The sequence below is a fragment of the Musca domestica genome, unplaced genomic scaffold (genome assembly GCF_030504385.1).
Source record: "Musca domestica strain aabys unplaced genomic scaffold, Musca_domestica.polishedcontigs.V.1.1 60, whole genome shotgun sequence".
In the NCBI taxonomy this organism is placed as follows: domain Eukaryota; kingdom Metazoa; phylum Arthropoda; class Insecta; order Diptera; family Muscidae; genus Musca; species Musca domestica.
This window is the reverse complement of record NW_026712364.1, coordinates 1,005,379-1,028,889: the sequence shown is the minus strand read 5'-3', so window position 1 is coordinate 1,028,889 and position 23,511 is coordinate 1,005,379. Positions and strand designations below refer to the sequence as shown.

Genomic DNA, 23,511 nt, shown 5'->3' with positions numbered 1-23,511 from the left:
CAATCATATGATATCATAGCCCTACCATGGTAGAACTATGGAGGTAAAGTCAAAGTTGGGAATGCTAATTTTAAATGAGGTTAACTTTTAGTTCATTGTACCATGGTTTCTATGCTTTGCCCTGTATTTATTCGCCATGGCTACTGGGTAACAAATATGTATCTAACATCACTAATAATAAAAAACAGAACAGGACAAAATCAACCTATGGAGCACTATAGAAAAACAACACGTGTGGAGTAAATCATATCATTTTAAAGAGAAAATACAAAATATTCATTAAAGTACAGGAAAAAAATATTAGCAATGACTGAATCGAGAGAAAAAATTAAATATCTAGTCGCCGATACAACAGCTTTCATTAATGCCGTGCAATTGAATGTAAGTTTCCCATTGTTATGTTCATTGGACATCTTCTTTAAACCGTCTTGAATTACGTTGCAGGATTATGCTGAAAATATTCTAACAGCTCCCGATGTAGTAAACGAAGTACGAAATAAAAGACAAATTCGACGTCTCTGTGTTTTGCCATATGACCTGCAAGTACGTGAACCACGAACGGAAAGTGTCAAGCACTGCGTCGAATTTGCCAAAAAGACTGGTGATTATGCATCATTGTCGGGCATCGATATTAAGGTTATTGCTTTGGCGTATGAACTGGAAGCCGATAATGTGGGTACTGATCACCTCAGGAAGGAGCCGGTAATGCCACAGGTTGTTGCATCCAAAGAAAAACCCCAAGAACTACAGGATAGTACAAAATTGCCGGGTTGGTATAATAATGGTGGTAATACTGATTCCGAAGATGATGACGAGGAAGCTGAGGAAAGCAATGGTGAGGAAGATAACGAACAGGAAGCGGAAGGAGATAATGTGGACAAAGTAAAAGAATCAATAGAAAAACAAATTGAAAACCCAGATGAACAACAGGATGTGCCCGAGGTGACGCAAGAGGAGCTGGAGGCATTATTCGAAAAACTGAAATGTGAAAATGCTGAAGATGATGCCAATTGTGATATATTGGTACCACAATCCAAAGAAGATGAGGAGGCCGAGGATGATGATTCCGAGAGTGAAACAAATAATGACCAAAAAGATTTGAAGTCACCAAATAACTCAGCTACTAAAGGAGACGAAGAAAAAAATTACAATGGCGTTGAAGACGAAGAAGATGATGGCGGCTGGATTACACCTTCAAACATAAAGAAAGTCAAAAAATCGATGGAGGGCAAAGTAGAGGCGGATATTACACCACTGGTTGCATGCATGTCTACCGATTATGCTGTACAAAATACTTTGAAACAAATGAATCTAAATATTTGTGCCCTCAATGGGCGTGTCATTAAGCATTTGCGTACCTATATTCTGAGATGTTACGCCTGTTTCAAAACCACTTCTGTTATGACCAAAGTATTTTGTCCAAATTGCGGTAATAAAACACTTAAACGGGTAGCTGTTAGCCTGGATGAGAATGGCAAACAGGTGATACACATAAACACCAGACGTCCCCTGACAACAAAATACAAAAATCAAAGTATTCCCCTTTTCCGTGGCGGTAAACATTCACGTAATCCCATACTTTTTGAAGATCAACCCATGCCACGTCAAATGCCTTCCCGTGTTGCCAAGACTAAAACGAATGCACTGGAAGAAGATTATATTGCTGGCTTTTCTCCTTTTGCAATGCGTGATGTTGATTCCAAGTCAGCCATGTTGCGTGCCAAGGGGCATGTCAAGGAATGGGCTCGCAATAACACCTACGAAGAAGATAGGCGCCGTAAACATTATAATCGTTTGTATAAGTAAATATTAATGTATAATTCTATTTTAAGATATATAATTTTATCTTTCCCTTGGATTTTTTATTGTGATTTACGAAAGTGTAAATATATAAAACGAAATATATAGTTGAATATTTAAGTTAAACCTGTTGTCTTTATGATAGTTTAACACAGGTCTCAGTCCCTGGATATTCGGGTAAATCTAGTTGATATTTTTCTCGCAAGGCTGGTGGTACAAATCTGCCGCCTAAATAGTGATGAGGTCCCTTGAAGAACTTAGCACACAACTTGGGGGCCGTCAATGATATCAAAAGACTAGGTTCAAAATCACATTCGTTGTTTTTGCCATTTTCCACATGCCAACCACTTGGTATGTCAATGCTGTACAGTGCAGTGGATTGGGAAATAAATGAGTGGGAGAAATTCAACAAATACCTATATTTACACCTACCTCGCTATTGGTAATTTAGTATTTTGCAGAACATTTATAATTGGAACAAACGTCTCTCTAACCGGGGGTTTAAAACTAAAACCGAACAGGGCATCCACTATGAGATCATATTGTTGACTTATGTTCTCCAAATCTGACGTAGCATCAACAAATTCTATATTCATCGATTTGCACTGATGTGTTAAGTTCTCATACAACGGATTTGGCGTTGGCTTTGGATAGTAGATCCTTGGTTTATAGCCCATTAAGGAAAGGTGGCGGGCACATACCAAGCCATCGCCACCGTTATTTCCTGGCCCACAACAAACCAATACACGCGCGTATTGTGGTGCGGCATAACACTTTGCAATAGCGTGTGAACAACTCAGACCAGCCAATTCCATTAATTGATCCACACTAAATTTGTAATCATTAAACAGTTCTTGATCCACATTTATGGCTTCTTGTTGGTTTAGATATTTCATGGCTTTTAGAATGGATGTGGTATAGATGCAGCGAATTGTTTTTGGGAGGAAAATCTAGAAAGAGTAAATATTACAATAATTCGCCGACATTTTTTGCATTAAAAAAAATTATTCAATCGAAAATTGATCGAATTATTGACCTACAACTATAAAAATATATACTCTGACTTATTTGCAGATAATGGAACTTAGGACATCGAGCCAAATGGTTGGTCTATATCATATGAGCCTTTTCTAGAACTGCAAAAATGTAGATGTTTTTACTACGATAATCGATATTGGCTTTATGATATCGGAGAAATTTGCAAAACTAGTAGATTCTCGGAGGTTCTGGAACAGACCAATAAATATAAAGAATATAAAGCCAAGTACTTTCTTATTCGTGGAACATACCGTTCCAGAACCTGAAAGAGTCTACAAGTTTTACAATTTTCTCCGACATCATAAAGGCAAAATCGGTTATCGTAGTAAAAAATATTACATGCTTGTAGTTCTGGAACAGACCAAGTATAAAAAATATAAACGTTTCCATATCCCCCATAAAAAAACGTAACAAGTTTAGGGGTTATCAATGCTGGTTTGGCGTTAAAAAACCAATAAAAATAAACAATATACCCAGGTGAAGGAGATTCTCCGTAATTATTTATTTTTATCTGTTATCGGCTGGGAACTGTTTACCTTACAATTTTCAAATAATTTTGAACGGCTTTGTCGGTTTTGTATTTGCAAAATGTTTTTTATTATTTATATTATTTATTAATATTATGCGATCATCACCAAAAGCAATATGGTTCTATTCCGGCCCAAACCCCATCTCCAATCTAAATTTCGTGAAGATCGTGATTACAAATTAACATGGACAGACGGACGGACATACATAGCTAGATCGACTCAGCTCGCCGAGATAGGAACATATACTTTCCTATGTGGGAACCAATATTTCGAGGTGTTACATAATTGTTGGCCCAATCAAACTTATAATACCCACATGGTGTTGAAGGGTATAAATACCCCGAATACCAAATCAGTTGTTGAAATAAAACATTTGGAACGTTCACGAAAACGTTTTCGTTTTCAAAAAAATAAAATCCATTGAAAATTTAAAATTTTGAAAATACCGAATATAGCCGTTATATTGGGTTCTATACGACGACATGGACCTGCATAGGCAACTTTGGTCATAAACCAATTCCACTATACGATACCGTGGAAATATCGAATAGATCCTGCCTGCAGACAAAAGACTTAGCTTCTTATCTTTCCTATCTTAATCTTAATTCGTTTTGATTCTAGCGTGATTACCCCAGACGGACGGACATCGACATCGAATGCAGTTGGTTGGTCCAAGGATATGACGTTGCCATTGGTAAATGGGTAAATGGAGGGTATAAAACCGCTGTCCGACAGCTTTTAACCGGTGACAGCCCATTATATTGTTTACAAGCGTACAAAAGCATGATGGAATGGAAAATCACAAGTGGCTATCGTTAGAGCACTCCATGTCTCGTACCATCGCTCGTTACCGTGTCTCCTGGTAGCGTTGCCCGATTTATAGCAAGCAATTGTTTACAAAACAACTTTAACATTTTAACATTTCTCATTCATTGATCAGAATATATATAGTTATAGTTCGAGATGTTAAGATGTAAGACTTTCAAGGATCCTCTTACCAAAAACGGAGCTTTTTATACCCTCAGCCGTAACGTATTACACACAAATATATTATGATATTATATTAATATGGAGTCAGATTCAGACCGGTATATCACCATCTTCAAAGGGACCTGAAGAAATTGTCCGATCTCCACCACCTTACTAATGACGCCAAGGTGTATTAGAAAGAATAGAAGAATTACTTTACTTACTTGTTTTTTAAATAATCCTGTCCAACACATGTGTTCAACCCAATTCTTATACAATTTCCTGGTTGTTTTATTGGTTTTATCCCTCCTCTTATTGGTTTCCAACGAAACGAATATGAAGCCCACAAAGGAATACCCGATAAAAAATAAACAGAAAGCAAAGACTCCGGGTACTCGTTGTTTACGAATGGGACATGAGAGAATTGAACATCTTCACTAAAGAGCTCGGAACTAGTTACAAGTAAGTAAGTAAGTTAGATCGATTTATTGAGACTAAATTCATTTCGATAACATTGTTCATTGTATTATTTTGATCAAGGTAGATCTAACAGGTAATCGCATCGGCCGTCAGCTGGGCTGATGCGATTACCTAGTACATCTACCTTGGTTCATTGTATTATTTTGATTATACAAACAAGGGCTATACAGATCGTCATTGATATTTCAACGATATATGGTCGATAACCGATTTTCCCTTTATGATTTCGAGAAAAACAGCAAAACAAACACTGGAACACAGCTATTGTTGTGTACCAGAACCCATGGTACAATAAAATCAAGTTGGAGCCATGGTGCAATGAAGACAAGGTAGGCTAACTTTGAAAAATGTCAAGTATAGAAGTATAGAGATCTACCTGTTTGGCTTGTAATGTCAGAATTACTATCAAAACATTAAAAAAACCAAAACAACTTGTTGCATTGATTTTGAATAAATACTTAAAAACCGCGAAAACTGAATGAAAGGTTAAAATTACTTTTCAAAATTATGTTCTATATATCTCTAGGTTTATTTCGCTACAAAAACTTAAAACTTTGTCGATGCATACGTTGCAATAAGCATTTTAAAAACAGTCGAATTTGATAATTTTCTAAACAATTTTAATTATTATTGAAAAAAATACACACACATAAACAAATAAATGGTATGTTCCAGAACTGCAAGAATATAAAAGATTTTTTTTTCATTTCATTTATTTATTTCTATGTTGCAATAAAAAAGCCATTTGGCTAATAAGTATCACAACTAGCGGAAAACTACAAATGTTTGTGAATATTTAAAAGTTGTATATTTAAATGTATTTTTGACACTATAACTCCATCACAGAGTTGCATTTTTCCAGTTTCTTTGAAGTTATTATTGAACCATGGTTGTTACAATATGAATTTTTCAACATCTTTAACGAATTTGAATAATTTCTTATTCAAAATTATCAATTTAGAAATAGGCTTGACTATTCATTGTCCCATCAGTTGACTATCAGTTTGACTATTCATTGTCCCATCAGACCAAGTATAAAAAATATAAACGTTTCCATATCCCCCATAAAAAACGTAACAAGTTTAGGGGTTATCAATGCCGGTTTGGCGTTAAAAAGCCAATAAAAATAAACAATATACCCAGGTGAAGGAGATTCTCCGCAATTATTTATTTTTATCTGTTATCGGCTGGGAACTGTTTACCTTACAATTTTCAAATAATTTTGAACGGCTTCGTCGGTTTTGTATTTGCAAAATATTTTTAAAATTCATTGTTCATTGTATTATTTTGATTATACAAACAAGGGCTATACAGATCGTCATTGATATTTCAAAGATATATGGTCGATAACAGATTTTCCCTTTATGATTTCGAGAAAAACAGCAAAACAAACACTGGAACACAGCTATTGTAGTGTACCAGAACCCATGGTACAATAAAATCAAGTTGGAGCCATGGTGCAATGAAGACAAGGTAGGCTTACTTTGAAAAACGTCAAGTATAGAGGTCTATATGTTTGGCTTGCAATGTCAGAATTACTATCAAAACATTAAAAAACCAAAACAACTTCTTGCATTGATTTTGAATAAATACTTAAAAACCGCGAAAACTGAATGAAAGGTTAAAATTTCTTTTCAAAATTATGTTCTATATATCTCTAAAGGTTTATTTGGCTACAAAAACTTTAAATTTTGTCGATGCATACGTTGCAATAAGCACTTTAAAAACAGTCGAATTTGATAATTTTCTAAACAATTTTAATTATTATTGAATAAAATACACACACATAAACAAATAAATGGTATGTTCCAGAACTGCCAGAATGTAAAAGATATTTTTTTTCATTTCATTTATTTATTTCTATGTTGCAATAAAAAAGCCATTTGGCCAATAAGTATCACAACTAGCGGAAAACTACAAATGTTTGTGAATATTTAAAGGTTAAATATTTAAAAGTCTATTTGGCACTATAACTCCATCACAGAGTTGCATTTTTCTAGTTTCTTTAAAGTTATTATTGAACCATGGTTGTTACAATATGAATTTTTCAACATCTTTAACGAATTTGAATAACTTCTCATCCATAATTTTCAATTTTGAAATAGGTTTGACTATTCATTTTCCCATTAGTTGTGTCGATGCGACTATCTGTATACTTCTACCATGATAAAGTATGTTACCTTCACTTTCTTTGCTGGGTTAAGCCTACAGGGCTTCTATTGTGATTGAAATTTATTCAATGTTATCAGACGATGCATTCACAATCACCGTTTTATTTTGACAGCTCGCCATCTCTCTACGTTCTCAGAAAGCAGCAAAGAAAACAAAAAAAAAGACTTTATATTCGGAAAGAAAATTATTTTGCTGAAAAGAAAATTAATCGTTTAAAGTTTTTCTATCGCGTTGTTAACGTCCGGAGAGTATTGAAGAATAGTGGAGAATGCAATTTCATATAAAAAACTGCAATCTTGCGGAATAAGTGAAATGTTTGAAATCTGGTCGTCTGGCTGGATGTATATCCATATATCCGTCGTCATAAAAGGAAAGGCAACATAAACAAGTTTGAAGCCACCAGCTAAACGGCCAAGGTTTATTATTACTAGCCCGAAATTCCAAAGGATTTTCTGGAATAGTTTTTGTAAGAAGTCGATAAGAGAAAAACACGGAAACACCAAAAATGAATCAAGCCTCAAATGCATCGGGTACTACCCACACCACTATGACCATTTTGGATGATGGCAATAGTTCCATTGGCAGCACTTCCATATTGGGAAATGGCTATGATTTCGAACACGACCATGAACAAGACCATGACACAACTAGCAATACAACAATATCGCAGAATTCTCAGTGCTATACAGAAAGAATGCGACAGAGCAATGTACCTATAGTAGACACTGATATAGTCACGCATCGGATTTATTGTTATCGCAAGCGAGTTTACATCGAATATGATCATTTGCAGTCGGCCAGTTGTGAGGAAATTTGCATTGATCTCAGTCGCCGATTGAGTATATTGCCAAATACAAGGCTACTGTTTGGCTTAAGGGTATTCAGCGATGAAAACAATGAACAATGGTGTCTGCCGGGGCAGCCCTTGAGTCCTGGCGTGGATTATTGTTTTCGCATGCGTTTCAAAGTGCCCCTCATCGACGGCCAACTGAAGTCCATGGACCCAAATGCCTATGAATATCTGTACAATCAAATGCGTTATGACATGGTCCACGAATGCATACCATCGATACGTTATCCCAAGAAAAAGGATAATGTTATGGGTCTGGGTGCTGTCGATATGTACATTGATTATCTAGAACAACGAGGAACCGTAGATCGCATTGAATCGAATTATAAACGTTATTTGCCCCGCCCCTTGGTTAAGGCGCACATATTTGTAAAACGTAAAATCTGTAACTCATTTCGTTCTCTGCGAGAGAGAAACATTGACCTGGAACGTGTCAAGTGGAATTATGTATTGGAATTGAATAATTTGGCACCGGATTATTTATTGGAAACATTTGTGGGTTTTGTGGATTTTATACCGGGCGATATTTTGGCAAGAGTACCCAGCGATGTTGGTGGGGGCGGTGGTGGTGGTGAAGTTGGTGGTCATGTTCAACCAAATCAAAATCAAACAGTTAAAGTTTGTATTAAACTGGATTTATTTGATAGTTCAGAGCCGGGTTTGAAGGTGGCCAGACGAACATGTAAAGATAATTTGGAGGTAAGTTTGTATTGCCTCGTTTGCTTACTATTTCGATGCATTGCGGAACATAAAATAAACATCTACAAATGCACGTATTAAAATGAGATTTTGAGGAGTATAAATAAATGCAAAGAGATGCTCAGTGTCATAAATGGCAAAAAAAAAAACTATTATTGCTACGTTGTGTATGGTTGTTTATCAACCTATCAAGTATATAACAAAAAACCCAGAGTGCAGCAGCTATTCAAGGAAATGTAGTCTATTAATAATTGAAATAATAGGTGCCTATCTTTATTGTTAAAGAAAAAAAGATTTTGTTCTATTGGATTTGTATTAGGGAATTTAAAAACCAGTAAGGAAAAGTAAAAAGTCGGTCGGGGCCGACTATATGATACCCTACACCACAATGCATATTTATTAGAACCACCGCAACAAAAGAATTTATTTGAAGTATATCATAACACCTATCAACATTTGGCTTTAGAGCAGTTCTAATTTGGTTTCAATACAATTTGACGGAGACATTTTAATCTTTAATACCAAATAAATTCCATGTCATTAAAAATTATAAAAAAATATATATAGCGCAGCCGAGTCCTACAAACTGGAAACGTACGTCCCAAAATTCAATCCATTTGGGCTGATATTAGCCATTATTTGCACAATAAACCTCAAATTGGATTAAGGATATATATCGGAGATATATCCAAATCTTGCAATTCTTGATAAAATTTGGGAAAGGTAATTCCGAGCTCTATAAGATATTTACTATCAAATATCATTGTTGTTGAATTCATATTACGAATGTGGAGGACTTAAACAGCAAATCGGATGAAATCTAAATATGGGACCTATACCTATATCTGAACCGATTTTCTCCGAATTCAATATGCTTGCTTTTAGATTGAATTCCGTCGGATGTACCAAAATTCAGGTCATTTGGGCTGATATTGTCTATTTGGTGCACAATTAACCCGAGGATATATGTGGGAGCTATATCCAAATCTGAACAGATCATGATAAAATTTGGCAGAGGTATTTCTGGGCTGTATCTGATATATGTTATCAAATATCATTGTTGTCGAATACATATTACGAATGTGAGGGACTTAAACACCAAATCGGATGAAACCTATATCTGAACCGATGTTCTCCGAATTTGATGTACTTGTTTCTAGACCGAATTTAGACGGATGTACCAAAATTCAGGACTTTTGGACTGATATTGGCTATTTGGTGCACAATTAACCCGAAATCGGTGGAAGATATACATGGGATCTATATCCAAATCTGAATCGATCTTGATAAAATTTGGCAGAGGTATTTCTGGGCTGCTACTGATATCTGGTAACAAATATCATTGTTGTCGAATGAATATTACGAATATGAGGGCCTTAAACACCAAATCGGAAGAAACCTATATCTGAAACGATGTTCTCCAAATTCGATGTACTTGTTTCTAGACCGAATTCAGACGGATGTACCAAAATTCAGGACTTTTGGACTGATATAGGCCATTTAGTGCACATTTAACCCGAAATCAGTTTGGAGATTTATATGGGAGCTACATCCAAATCCGGACCGATCTTGATAAAATTTAGCAGAGGTATTTCTGGGCTGTATCTGATATCTGGTACAAAATATCATTGTTGTCGAATGCATATTACGAATGTGAGGGACCAAATCGGATGAAACATATATATGGGAGTTATATCCAAATCTTAGCCGATCTCAATAAAATTTGGCAAAGTTATTTCCGAGCTCAATAAGATATCTGGTACCAAATATCATTGTTGTCGAGTGCATATTACGAATGTGGGGGACTTAAACACCAAATCGGATAAAACATATTATGAAACATATATATGGGAGCTATAGCTATATCTGACCGATTTTCTCCGAATTCGATGTACTTGCTTCTAGACTGAATTCGGTCGGATGTAACAAAATTCAGGACTTGTGGACTGATATAGGCAATTTGGTGCACAATTAACCTGAAATCGGTTGAAGCTATATGTGGGCGTTATATCCAAATCCGGACCGATCTTGATAAAATTTAGCAGATGTATATCTGGGCTGTATCTGATATCTGGTTCCAAATATCATTGTTGTCGAATGCATATTACGAATGTGAGGGACCAAATCGGATAAAACATATATATGAACCGATTTTCACCAAAATTCGATTTACTTGATTCTATACTGAATTCGGTTGTATGTGCCAAAAATCAGGTCATTAATATTGGCCATTTGGTGCACAAATTGGTTGAAGATATGGGAGCTATATCTAAGTCTGATCCGATTATCACCAATAGGGAACGTCCCTGGGTCAAACAAATATTGTTTGAGAAATTTCCTTTGCAATCGGATAATAAATGCGATTTGCATTATGCTTATGTTCGGACGGAACGACATACAGACTGACATGCATAAATCGATTCAGAAAGTGATTCTATGAAGGTCCTCAAAAGTAACTATGGGTATATCTCGCTTCCTTCTCTATGTTACAAACAAATGCACAAAGACATAATACCCTTAACACTATGTGGTGTAGGGTATAACAATTATTTGGAAATAACGAGAACATGCTTATTTAGTAGCGGAAGCCTACTTGGCATTGAAATGCAGATCATATTTCTCTGTTTGGGGTTTATAAAGAAATCTGCCAAATCGAAATAAGGTTTGAGTCCAAATGTGTAATTTACACAAACCCCTTTTGGGATCTAGGAAGGTTAATTTGTCTTCAAACACTTCGTAGTTAGGTAATGTATCACTTCTTCTGGTACATCAAAATGTCAAAACCCTCAGACTTAGATCAGATATGAAAATTGACAAAATCGACCTTTCCCTTCTGGACCTTCCCACAAATAAAATAATTCAAAAAATCAATACTTTTTTTTTTGAGCAAAAAATTAAAAATAAAAACAAAAAGTTCGACCGGTCCGAACTTTAAATACCCTCCACCGTATGAAACGAATTTAGTTTTTTAATTTTTAAAAATTTTTAATTTAATTAAAATCAAATCCGCTCGAAAAGAAAACTGTGACATCCCAATATTTTTATCAGTATTTGCTGATGTGAAATACTTCGGTCCACTATATCTGGTATATCCGCGTGAGAGATACCCGAAATAATTCAATAGACATATATTGTCTGAGGGTATACATCCGTCGACTGAAACTTTTTAACTTTTTTTAGTTTATTTATAAATAGATCTGTATACGTGCATCTAATGAAATGTTTTTTCTTCCTCATTTTTTTTTCGCAGTGGGTTCTCGTCAGCAAACTGGAAAATATTTATGCTGTCTACACCCGTGGGGTCAGCCCCAATACAATAAACTGCCGTTTGGAAATAACCGGCATGCCAAATGGTTATCGTATTGAATTTGACAGTAAAATTCATTTGGAAGCATTCATTTCTTATCTATCTGGTTATATGAGGTAAATATATCTGAACATGTCGAAGACATATTGTTTTGAATGCTAATGATTGAATTGAACTGAATTGTTTGTTTGTTTGTTGTTTTTTTTTTTGTTCTTTTGCATAGATTAACAACGAAATGGATGGTGAATTTGTGTATGCAATATATTACACCCTCCTTGGAGGAGTTAATGACACTACACTGTCATGGTCCAATTGGGTGGGTATTTATTTTTTAGATATTTGCAAAAAAGAATCCATGTCCTATTGTTGATGTTTTTCTTCATTTTTGCTTACTTTCACAGCGGCGCCTTTTCATTTGCCAAAATACGGGAACAGGGCGACAAATGTGGCAGTTATATTATACGGCAGTGTGAACGAGAATATGATACATATTATATTGATATCAATACAAAATCGTAAGTAAACATTTGTTTTTTTTTTCTTTTTTCCTTTCATATCTACATGCATGGGATACAATTATGCGTTATTTATAAGTGTTTACCTTTTGGTTGTCTTCGATCTTTGTTGATATAAAGATATAGATATTTGTTTATGATTTGTTGCTTTATTTATCATTGAAGAAGCATAATCTGATTTTATATAAAGAAGGTTAAATATTTTCTATACAAAAAAGAAGGGTGTTTCCTTTTTTTTTATGGAGATAAATTGTAAGGGGCTCCTGTATGAGTACAGGAAATGTGTTCATTGAATAATCTTGCATTTATAGAAATTCGCTTGTGTGCCCTTTTTATATAATCTACTACGTGTAGCCTCTATGTATAGAAGGCTGTTAACATGACTTTTTTCTGAAGGTCTTGTAATGTCATTGTATATGTAAACGCCTGCCATAAACGAAACTTCATCTATAAAAGATTTCAATAATATTTTAAAAGCATTGTTCCTATGTCAATGGGACCATCATTTTTTCATACCCTCCAAAAATAATTTTAGACATAACAAAGTATATACAGGGTGAGATGAAAAATATTGCAACAAAGTCAAACGCAATAATTTTTACATCTTCTTTTAAATTTTATTGAATGAAAGCAAAAAATATCGGAAATTGTATCAAATTTTAGAATAAGTTTAGATTTGTTCGAATTGGTGACATTTGGCACGAATTATTTCCTTCAAATGGCCAATGAAACCGTCACACGCTGTCCGAATGTTGCTTTGTGGTATTTTGGCCCTTTCCCGTCGAAGCGCTTGCTTGAGGTGATCGACACTTTGGTATTTTTTAGTGCCAACCTTGCTTTCCAAAATACTCCAGACACTATAGTCCAACGGATTGGTATCCGGAGATTTTGGAGGGAAAGCGGGGAACCTCAACCTTTCGCCACGCGCCACGAACCTTGGTTGGCGCGTGCTGAATGCGATGGTGCTGAGTCTTGTTGGAATGTCCAAGGTCTGCGGCCAAAATTATTGGATGCCCAAGGCTTTAATACACCCTCCAGAATATTTTCGCCATAATATTCGGCATTTATTCTGATGCCACGGTCGATTAATACAAGCGGAGAGCGACCATCGGCTGTTATGACGGTCCACACCATCACCATGGCCGGCGCTTGAGGCTTGAGTTCTGGTGGCAACCGAAGGTGGACAATTTCAGCTGACCTCTTTGGCAAGTAAACACGATCATGTTGTTTGTTTACAAACTGCTGGACAACGAACGTTTTCATCAATATCGGCCCTCTCCTTCTGATACCTCGTCTACAAACGCATTAAAATTTTGACTAACCAAAACAGTTATAAAATGCGAAAAACCATCCGATTCTTTTCCAATTTCACACATTGCTATATTTCTATCAATACAATATATAAAGTAAATATGGGACATATCGGTCCACTCTTTCTGGTACCTTCTCTACAAAGGGATCATCATTTTGAATAACCAAAACGCTTCTAAAATGTGAATAAAAAACTTCCAATTCCAACTCTCTTCATACTTTGCACGTTCCAATATTTCAACCAATACAACCCCTGGTGTGAAGATGGAACATATCGGTCCACTTCGTCTGGTACCTCGCCCTCGATGGCGTCAAAATTTTGAATAATAAAAACGCAAAGTATCCACCTGATTCTTTTGAAATTTCACACTTTGCATTATTTCTACAAATACAAGATTTAAAGTAAATATGGGACATATCGGCTCACTCCTTCTGGTACCCCACAAATGGGTGTACATTTTCAATAACCAAAACGCTCCAAAAAATTCCAATTCTCTTCAAACTTCATATGTTTCAATATTCCATTTAGAACATGATCTGGTGTGAAGATGAAATATATCGGTCCAATTCCTCTGCTACCTCCCAAACAAAGGGTTTAAATTTTGATATTTCCAATATTTCTACTAACACAAGATCAGGGGTGAAGATGAAACAAATCGGTCCACTCCCTCTGATACCTTCCTCACCAAGCAATCAAAATTCAATTCAACAATTATTCCCATAAAATCGGAAATAAGGGTTCGATTTTCTTTAAATTTTGGCCATGTCAATATTTTAGATTAGATGAAGTGGGAAAATGGAATACTTCGGTCCACTATATGTGGTGGTGTGCTCACCTTTTAAAATGATCACATATCTAATATTAAGTCAAGGATGTAGTCGATGATGTAGACCAAATCTGGTACTACGTATATCAGATTTGGCAAAAGGCTACACAATTTGAATCATGAAAATGCAAGTCAAAATATATTTAAATGATCGAACATTGGCTAAGGGTATACATCTGTCGGCAAAGCCGAGTTTTTAACTCGTTTTTTTTTCCTTTTTTTTTCTTACTTATCCCCACAGAATTTCCGAAGGTCTGCAGCCGTTAAAATTCAAAACAGAAACATTTAAAATAACAAAAAAAGTTACTCTATCGAATACCAGTCCATGTGTGCGAACAGTAAAATGGATTTTACACTACAATGGTAGCATGGAAGCATTTGACAAATTAACCGAACTGGCCAAGTTCATACCAACTGAATCGGATAGAAAATCTCGTATATCACCCTCCGATAATGACAGATCACCACTGTTGTTGATATGTTTGCCAAAAAATGTGCAATCGAAAAAGACTGAGAAAGAGTTAAGCGAAGCTGAACTCCAACGAGAACGTGTTAAAATATTAGATTTATCCAAGGATCTACAATGGTATCACAGTAAGTAGAGTGGTCTCCAGTTTATAAAAATTGAGAAGAAGCTGTTTTAATGGTTTGTTTTTAGATTCTTCACGAGACTGTGACAATGGGCGCATGATAAAAATGAAAGCCGATTGGATACAAAACGATGGCTATAAAGATGTTACGGTCACACTGAAAGTTCTCAAATTTGAAGATGATTTTCCGGTACATACTCAATTTATTCATCTTATTATATTAAAAAATAATTGATTTAATTTCGTATTACAGTTATTTAGAAGTTTAGCAAATACACTGAGTCGCATTCAATCACCCCATATCATTAAACTTTTCGGCATAACACTGGACTCCCCCTATACAATGGTCATGGAATATTCCGAATTTGGTCCTCTAAATAAATTCCTTATGGATAATAAAACAAAAGTCTCGTTACGTCAATTAATCGATGTTGTCTATGGTTTAGCCAGGGGATTTTTTTATTTGGTAAGTAAGGAAGAAACGTGACAAAGAATCTTTATTTGCAATCCATTCATTTTGCAGAGAAACCATCACATTACCCATGGCTATTTGCGGTGCTCTAATTTATATGTTACCAAATTTGATCCGAAAACAAAACTGCTCGAAGCCAAAATATGTGGACCAGGATTTCCGCGACCGTATCGTAAGGATGAGTGAGTAAATGATTATTATATCACTTAGTATTAAGAGCCGATCCAGTCAAACAAAAAAAAGCATTGTTCGACAAAACAGACGAACAATTCAACATTTTTAAAATTAGTGGCCAAGGCCCATTCTACTTCTTTGCCATCTGGTTATACACTCAGCCATGTGGCTAGAGAGGGTATATATCATTTGAAACGTGCCTCATCGAAATAACGGTTCTAGAACCTAGGTCTCTTTGCACCAAATCCGTTTCAAAAGTCGATTTAGAGTTTTCCGTCTGACTGGTGCGCACGATAACTCTCAAAGGGAGTATCCGATTTGATTCAAACTTGGTACATCATAATATTATTGTCAAAATTAGATCGAGTTCGGAGATGGGTACTATCGGTCTACCCCTTCTGGTACTTCCCACACAAAATGTCAAAATTTTCAAAGAAAATCATTTATTGCACAGAAAGAAAAAGGATAATCCGATTTTGCTCCAACTTTCATCAGTGCTAGGTCAGGGGGAAAATGGACATTATTGGTCCACTCCATCATGTACCTCCCCCACAAAGAGTCAAATATTTGAATAATTATAAAATATGATGTCATTGTCCGATTGTCTTCAAATTACACACATGACAATGTTTTTATTAATCAAGGGCTGGTGTGAAGATGGAGTATATCGGTCCACTCCTTCCGCTACCTCTCCCACAAAGGATCACAATTTTGAATATCTATGAAGCTCATAAAAAACGAAATTATCAACCGATTCCATTCAGACTTGGCACATATCAATATTTCTGTTAACACTAGATCTGTTATAAAGATGGTAGAGATCGGACCACTCCTTCTGATACCTCCCCCACAAAGGGTCATAGTTTTGAATAACCAAAACGATCATAAAATCCGAAAAAAAGTATCCGGTTCTCTTCATTGTTCACATATCCCATGATGATGGATGAAGATATGCTGTGAAGATAAGATATATCGGTCCACTCCTTCTGGTATCTCCCCCACAAAGGGTCAAAATTTTTAATATCCACGAAGCTCATAAACGCGAAACTAACATCCGATTCCATTCAGACTTGGCATGTCTCAATATTTCTGTCAGCACTAGATTTGCTATAACAATGGTAGAGATCGGACCATTCCTTCTGGTACCTCCCTTACAAAGGGTCAAAGTTTTGAATAACCAAAACAATCATAAAATCCGAAATAAGCATCCAGATCTCTTCATATTTCACACATCCCATTATTTCTACTAACACAATATATGCTGCGAAGATGAGATATATCGGTCCACTCCTTCTGGTGCCTCCCCCACAAAGGGTCACAATTTTGAATATCCATGAAGATCATAAAACGCGAAATTAACATCCGATTCCATGCAGACTTGGCACCTCTCATTATTTCTATCAACACAAGATCAGTTATAAAGATGGTAGAGATCGGACCATTCCTTCTGATACCTCCCCCACAAAGGGTTAAAGTTTGGAATAACCAAAACGATTATAAAATTCGAAATAAACATCCAGATCTTTTCATATTTCACACATCCCATTATTTCTATTAACATAAGATATGCTGTTAAGATAAAATATATCGGTCCACTCCTTCTGGTACCTCCTCCACAAAGGGTCACACTTTTGAATATCCATGAAGCTCATAAAACACGAAACTAACATCCGATTCCATTCATAAAGATGGTATATGTCGGAACATGTCTTCTTGTACCTCCCCCACAGAGGGCTAAAATTTAAAAAACCAAAACCATCATAAAATCCGTAATAGGCATCCAGATCTCTTCATAATTCACACATCCCATTATTTCTACTAACACAAGATATGCTGCGAAGATGGGATAAATTGGTCCGTTCCTTCTAGTTCCTCCCTTATATTGGGTTCAAGATTTTGAAAATCTAACCGCACAACGAAAGCAAAATAAGCATCCATACCAGTCTAGTAGCGTGTTTTAATTCTTAATATTTATTATGTTGCGTTCTTCTGATTATTTTTAGACTTCCATGGATACCTTTCGAATATCATCGCAATTTAAATGCTGCCAAAAAGGATCCGGACATAGATATTTGGGCCTTTGGCACAACAGTATGGGAAATATTTGCACGAGGCAAACCCATTGGCAATGTAACAACAGAAATGCTAAGACAAAACTACAATAAATGTGGTGGCATATTGGAGAAACCCGACGATTGTCCCCAGGAAATGTTTGAAGTGATGATGGATGGTTGGAATACAGATCCAGAGAGGACATTTGATTATATGCAAATATTAAGGCATTTAATTGCGGCCCAAGAAGCTTTAATGGACAAATCATCATCATCGAATGGTGTTAATGTGGATGAGAATTTCGAAGCGGAGCTGGGTAAGAATCGGATTTTTTTCTTTTTTTTTTTGTTGTTGTTGAAAATCAATTCATTTCAATTTCAGAAGAAACCTCAAATGAACATGCCCGCCACAATGGTATTGCCAATGAAAGTAATGTCTTTAGTTTCCCCAGCTACTTCAATGCAACGAATTCCGTTTTGGAAATACCAAATGGCAAGGTTATATTTCGACAGCGAATTGGTGAGGGCCATTATGGTACAGTGCATTTGGGTGAGGTGCGTTATAATAGTCCAAACAATGCTCGTGAATATGTGGCCATAAAAACTCTGAAATCAGCCCGAGCTCCTCAGCTTAGCTATGATTTTATGCGTGAAATTGAAATAATGGAGGTATGTAAGCCAACAAAAAATGGTGTATCATAAATTGTATAATGTTCCTTTTTCAGTCCTTGGACCATCCCAATATTGTTAAAATTAAACATTGGATACAACGACCATTCTGCATAATTATGGAATATTTGGAAAGTGGTTCATTTTTAGTTTATCTCACATCGAAAAAACCAAATCTCACCAATGAAATTCTACTGGGTTTTGCATTGGACATTGCCAAGGTACTCCAGAAGTTTAACTTCGATGTAAATAAATGGTAGCACTCATTTCGTTTTACTTTCAGGGCATGGATTATTTGGCCAGCAAAAATATAATACATCGTGATTTGGCGGCCCGCAACATTTTGGTTGACCGAGATAGTGTGAAAATTTCCGACTTCGGTTTGGCCCAGCGTGCTGATTCCGATGGCTATTATGTGGCACACAGTAGTCGTGAAATACCAATTAAATGGTATTACTTTACGTTTTTGGCTTAAGAGAAATGTTATTTTATATTATATTTTCGTTTTTAGGTATTCCCCCGAAGCAATCAAAAGAGATGCCAAATTTTCATCACAATCTGATGTGTGGTCGTATGGTGTCACACTATTCGAAATGTTTTCCAGAGGCGAATCACCAAATTTAGATCCAAATATAGATTTAACACAGGACGAATTTCTGCTACGTCTGGAAAGAGGCGATCGGTAAGTCCCACAGAATCTTCCCTATGTATACTACCAGAACAACAAAATGGAATACAGAATTGTTTTTATACCCACAGCCATATGGCTAGAGAGGGTACGGATACGGGTAAAACGTGCATCATCAAAATAATGGTTTTAAACCCTAGGTCTCTTTGGACCAAATCCGTTTCAAGACATTTGGAGTCGATCTAGCGATGTCCCATCGTACGTCTGTCTGGCTGGCTCGTGCGCACGATAGCTCTCAAAGGGAGTATCCGATTTGATTCAAACTTGGTACATCGTAATATTATTATCAAACTTAGATCGAGTTCCGAGATGGGTAATATCGGTCCACTCCTTCTAGTACCTCCCACACAACAACATTTTCAAAGAAAATAATTTACTGCACAGAAATAGAAAGGATAATCCGATTTTGCTCCAACTTTGCAAATCCCAATATTTCCATCAGTGCTAGGTCAGGTGCGAAAATGGACAATATCGGTACACTCCATCAGGTACCTCACCCACAAAGGGTCGAAATGTTCAATATTTATATGTCTTATAAAATATTATGTAAGAGTCCGATTGTCTTCAAATTACACTCATCACCATATTTTAATTAGTCCAAGATCTGGTATGAAGATGGAATATAACGGTTCATTCCTTCTGGTACCTCCCTCACAAACGATCAAAATTTTGAAACTTCATGAAACTTATAAAACACGAAATTAACATCCGATTCCATTCAGACTTGGCATATATCAATATTTCCATTAACACAAGATCCATTATAAAGATGGTAGAGATCGGACCATTCCTACTGGTACCTCCCCCACAAAGGGTCAAAATTTTGAATAAACATTTAAATAGCATCAAATTTTAGAATATGTTTAGATTTGTTCGAAATGGTCACCTTTGGCACGAATTATGGCCTTCAAACGGCCAAATTAAACCGTTACAAGCTGCCCGAATGTTGCTCTGCGGTATTTTGGCCCATTCCCGGCGAAGAGCTTGCTTGAGGTGATCGACACTTTGGTATTTTTTAGTGCCAACCTTGCTGTCCACAACACTCCAGACACAATGGTCCAACGGATTGGTATCCGGAGATTTTGGTAACCATTGTGCTCTAGTAATGAAGCGAGGAACCTCATTTTGTAACCATTCTTGGGTGGCGCGTGCTGAGTGCGGTGAGGTGCTGAGTCCTGTTGGAATGTCCAAGGTCTGCGGCCAAAATGCTTGCGTGCGCAAGGCTTTAATACACCCTTCAGAATAGTTCCGCGATAATATTCGGCATTTATTCTGATGCCACAATCGATTAATACGAGCGGAAAGCGACCATCGTCTGTTATGGCGGCCCACACCATCATTATGGCCGGCTTGTGGCTTGAGTCCTGGTGGCCAACCGAAGGTGCACATTTTCAGCTGGACCGAGACACAAAATATTTATTCACATTTAAATTCTGGAGTGCTCTAACTATAGCCACTTGTGGTTTTCCAGCCAAATGTAAAGAAATCACACTATCAATATTTAAGGAGTTAGGGCCAGTTTAAAATTCCTATTATTTCACACTTAAAAAAGTGATCACAAATAATGGCTAAAAACGCTGAAAACTCAATATTTAAGGAGTTATGTCCATTTTAAAGTTTTTATTAATTCACTCTTAAAAAGTGATCACAAATAATAGCTAAAAACGCTGAAAACTCAATAATTAAGGAGTTATGGCCATTTTAAAATTCCTATTATTTCACACTTAAAAAAGTGATCACAAATAATGGCTAAAAACGCTGAAAACTCAATATTTAAGGAGTTATGGCCATTTTAAAGTTTTTATTAATTCACTCTTAAAAAGTGATCACAAATAATAGCTAAAAACGCTGAAAACTCAATATTTGAGGAGTTATGGCCATTTTAAAATTCCTATTATTTCACACTTAAAAAGTGATCACAAATAATGGCTAAAAACGCTGAAAACTCAATATTTAAGGAGTTATTGCCACTTTAAAGTTTTTATTAATTCACTCTTTAAAAAGTGATCACAAATAATAACTAAAAACGCTGAAAACTCAATATTTAAGGAGTTATGGTCATTTTAAAATTCTTACTAATTCACACTTAAAAAAGTGATCAGAAATAATAGCTAAAAACGCTGAAAACTCAATATTTATGGGGTTATGGCCAATTTAAAATTCTTACTAATTCACACTTAAAAAAGTGATCACAAATAATAGGTAAAACGCTGAAAACTCATATGGCCATTTTAAAATTCTTACTAATTCACACTTAAAAAAGTGATCACAAATAATATCTAAAAACGCTAAAAACTCAATATTTAAGGAGTTATGGCCATTTCGAATAACTTTTTTTTTCTAATGAGCTGTCACTGGAATACTTTTAACAGCTGTCGGACGAGTGGCTTAGAAATGACAGCAGTCTGAAGTTGGTTGCAGTTTTTTCATCTCACTCTGTGCATGTTCGATTTTCTTGTAATTTTGCCCATACCAATATTTTTATCTGAATTAGATGAAGCACGAAAATGGAATACTTCAGTCGACTTTATCTGGTACCTCACGTATATTTTCATATTTTCTAAAAATGATCACATATCTCACATAAAGTGAAGGAAGTAATGGATATAGTCCAAACCTGGCACGTCGCAATATTTATATCACATTTATTTAGGTACGATACGAAATAAACAATATTGGCCCATTCCTTCGGAACCAACTCCATAGGGAGTTAACAATTTAAATAATCACAACAAAACTCAAAATATATTTTTAAATAATCGAATATTGGCTGAGGGTGTACATCTTTTCGGCTAAACCGACTGATACTTCTTAACTTGTTTCCGTTATTTTTAAAACTTTCACTCTTTGTTTACTTTCAGCTTAAGGCAACCCAGTTTATGTCCCAACAATGTTTACGAACGTCTTATGAAGCCATGTTGGCATGCCAATCCAAAGATGCGACCCACTTTTCGCGATCTCATTGGTGTTATACAGTCAATTAGGAATGAAATCAATAATACTATACCAAAGCCCGATTTTAATAATATCTCTCCACCCACATCTCCCACATCATTAAATTAAATTACAACACGTATAAGTAAAACCAACAAAAAAAAAAGAAAAAACGAAACTCAAGTGCAAGTCTTTTTTTATTAGAAAAACAAAAATACAAATATTTAGCTATAAGCATTAAATAAGATAAACTACAAATTTTTATTTTTAATATGTATAGTTGTTGTAAGAGAAACAGGAGAAAAAAAAACACAAACAATAGTATGCAATGTCCATAAAACTCGACTATTTCAATCTCGTTGTAAATGTTTTTAAAATTAACTTAATTTTGTTACACAACAAATCATTTGCTATGATATTTTTTATGTATATATATTTTTTTATTTAGTTTATTTTTGCTTTAAATTTTTAAATTTATTTTAAGTGCCTTTTAAATAAAATACCACAAAAAAAAACTAAATACAATATGTGTGTAAAAATAATTTAGCTTTTATATATCTATTTTTGTAATAAAATGTTAGTATAATTTTTAGTAATATTTGAATATTTTCTATGTTTAATATATTGTTTTTTGGTTGTTTTACAAAACTATCAGCTACGTATGTATGTTTGCTATGTAAATTCTAAATACTTTCTTTTAGGCTTTGTTTTTTTTTTTTTTTTTTTTGTAATGCAAAATAAATGTTATCCATGGCACAGTAAAAAATTAAATAAATGCAATTGCAACCATCGAAATTCAACACAGATCATTACAAAAGAAAAGAGTGTCAACTAAATTCTGCATCCCACTAGAAATCACTCTAATCACACGCAATGATAATACGACGACGATTATACCACTCAAAAGAAAAGAAAACTTGATCAGCCAATTGATGTATGGTCTTGCCTTGTACTTTTTTATAATCACAAATATTTAAATACAATTTAAATATATACAAAACAAATGTAAATTATTTTTATTAATGTATGTTGTAAAAAAAAACAAAACAAAGAAACAGCCATTTTAAATTTAGAATAACTCTACTGTCTATTTTTTTTTTTCAAATGTAATATATAATTATAAATGAAATCAAATTTCACAATACACTAATTATATAGTAATCAAATAAACAACAACACACACATTGTAAGAAAAAAAGGAAAATAAATACAAATTTTAAATGTGTACTTTTAAAATAAAAAATTGTTTAATGATTTTTTGAAGTAAGAGCCATGGTACTATGAAATCAAGATGGGGTACAACTGTCAATCGATTTCAATTTTTATACCCTACACAATAACATGGAGGTGATATTAATCTATTAAATTCGTTTGTAACTCGTGGAAGTAATAATTTTACACCCAAAAAAAGTAAGTGAAAAAAAGTAAGAAGAAA

General features: G+C 35.1%; 3 protein-coding genes across 6 annotated transcripts; 2 read left to right on the top strand and 1 right to left on the bottom strand.

The window, feature by feature from the left end:
* The first annotated feature begins 233 nt into the window (after positions 1-233).
* Positions 234-1,926, top strand: LOC101895786 (RNA-binding protein NOB1). Its single transcript, XM_005185926.4, has 2 exons — positions 234-381; positions 445-1,926. Exons 1-2 carry the CDS (start codon positions 307-309, stop codon positions 1,804-1,806), a joined length of 1,437 nt encoding a protein of 478 aa, XP_005185983.2. The 5' UTR covers positions 234-306; the 3' UTR covers positions 1,807-1,926.
* Positions 1,821-6,148, bottom strand: LOC101896079 (NAD(P)H-hydrate epimerase). 4 transcript variants are annotated; one of them, XM_059129378.1, is made up of 3 exons: positions 6,020-6,148; positions 2,233-2,750; positions 1,821-2,162 (listed from the first exon to the last, which is right to left on the bottom strand). In XM_059129378.1, exons 1-3 carry the CDS (start codon positions 6,086-6,088, stop codon positions 1,937-1,939), a joined length of 813 nt encoding a protein of 270 aa, XP_058985361.1. In that variant the 5' UTR covers positions 6,089-6,148; the 3' UTR covers positions 1,821-1,936. The 4 variants fall into 4 exon arrangements, with proteins under 4 accessions (XP_058985361.1, XP_005185985.2, XP_011293548.2 ...); XM_005185928.4 differs by lacking the exon at positions 6,020-6,148 and adding an exon at positions 4,562-4,668; XM_011295246.3 differs by lacking the exon at positions 6,020-6,148 and adding an exon at positions 4,367-4,482.
* A 950-nt stretch (positions 6,149-7,098) lies between these two features.
* On the top strand, positions 7,099-23,220 carry LOC101895610 (tyrosine-protein kinase hopscotch). Its single transcript, XM_005185925.4, has 14 exons — positions 7,099-8,538; positions 11,789-11,961; positions 12,069-12,161; positions 12,247-12,360; positions 14,740-15,092; positions 15,157-15,278; positions 15,342-15,554; positions 15,612-15,742; positions 17,738-18,102; positions 18,168-18,454; positions 18,511-18,675; positions 18,738-18,904; positions 18,966-19,136; positions 22,004-23,220. Exons 1-14 carry the CDS (start codon positions 7,495-7,497, stop codon positions 22,203-22,205), a joined length of 3,600 nt encoding a protein of 1,199 aa, XP_005185982.2. The 5' UTR covers positions 7,099-7,494; the 3' UTR covers positions 22,206-23,220.
* The last annotated feature ends 291 nt before the right edge of the window (positions 23,221-23,511 follow it).

Coding starts and splice junctions, on each gene's coding strand:
- LOC101895786 (XM_005185926.4), top strand. CDS start 307: ATGACTGAATCGAGAGAAAAAATTAAATATCTAGTCGCCGATACAACA. Junction 382..444: donor TTAATGCCGTGCAATTGAAT/GTAAGTTTCCCA, acceptor ATTACGTTGCAG/GATTATGCTGAAAATATTCT.
- LOC101896079 (XM_059129378.1), bottom strand. CDS start 6,088: ATGAATTTTAAAAATATTTTGCAAATACAAAACCGACGAAGCCGTTCA. Junction 2,751..6,019: donor AATTATTTGAAAATTGTAAG/GTAAACAGTTCC, acceptor TACTCTTTCTAG/ATTTTCCTCCCAAAAACAAT. Junction 2,163..2,232: donor ACTAAATTACCAATAGCGAG/GTAGGTGTAAAT, acceptor TGCACTGTACAG/CATTGACATACCAAGTGGTT.
- LOC101895610 (XM_005185925.4), top strand. CDS start 7,495: ATGAATCAAGCCTCAAATGCATCGGGTACTACCCACACCACTATGACC. Junction 18,103..18,167: donor GAATTTCGAAGCGGAGCTGG/GTAAGAATCGGA, acceptor TTTCAATTTCAG/AAGAAACCTCAAATGAACAT. Junction 19,137..22,003: donor CGTCTGGAAAGAGGCGATCG/GTAAGTCCCACA, acceptor GTTTACTTTCAG/CTTAAGGCAACCCAGTTTAT.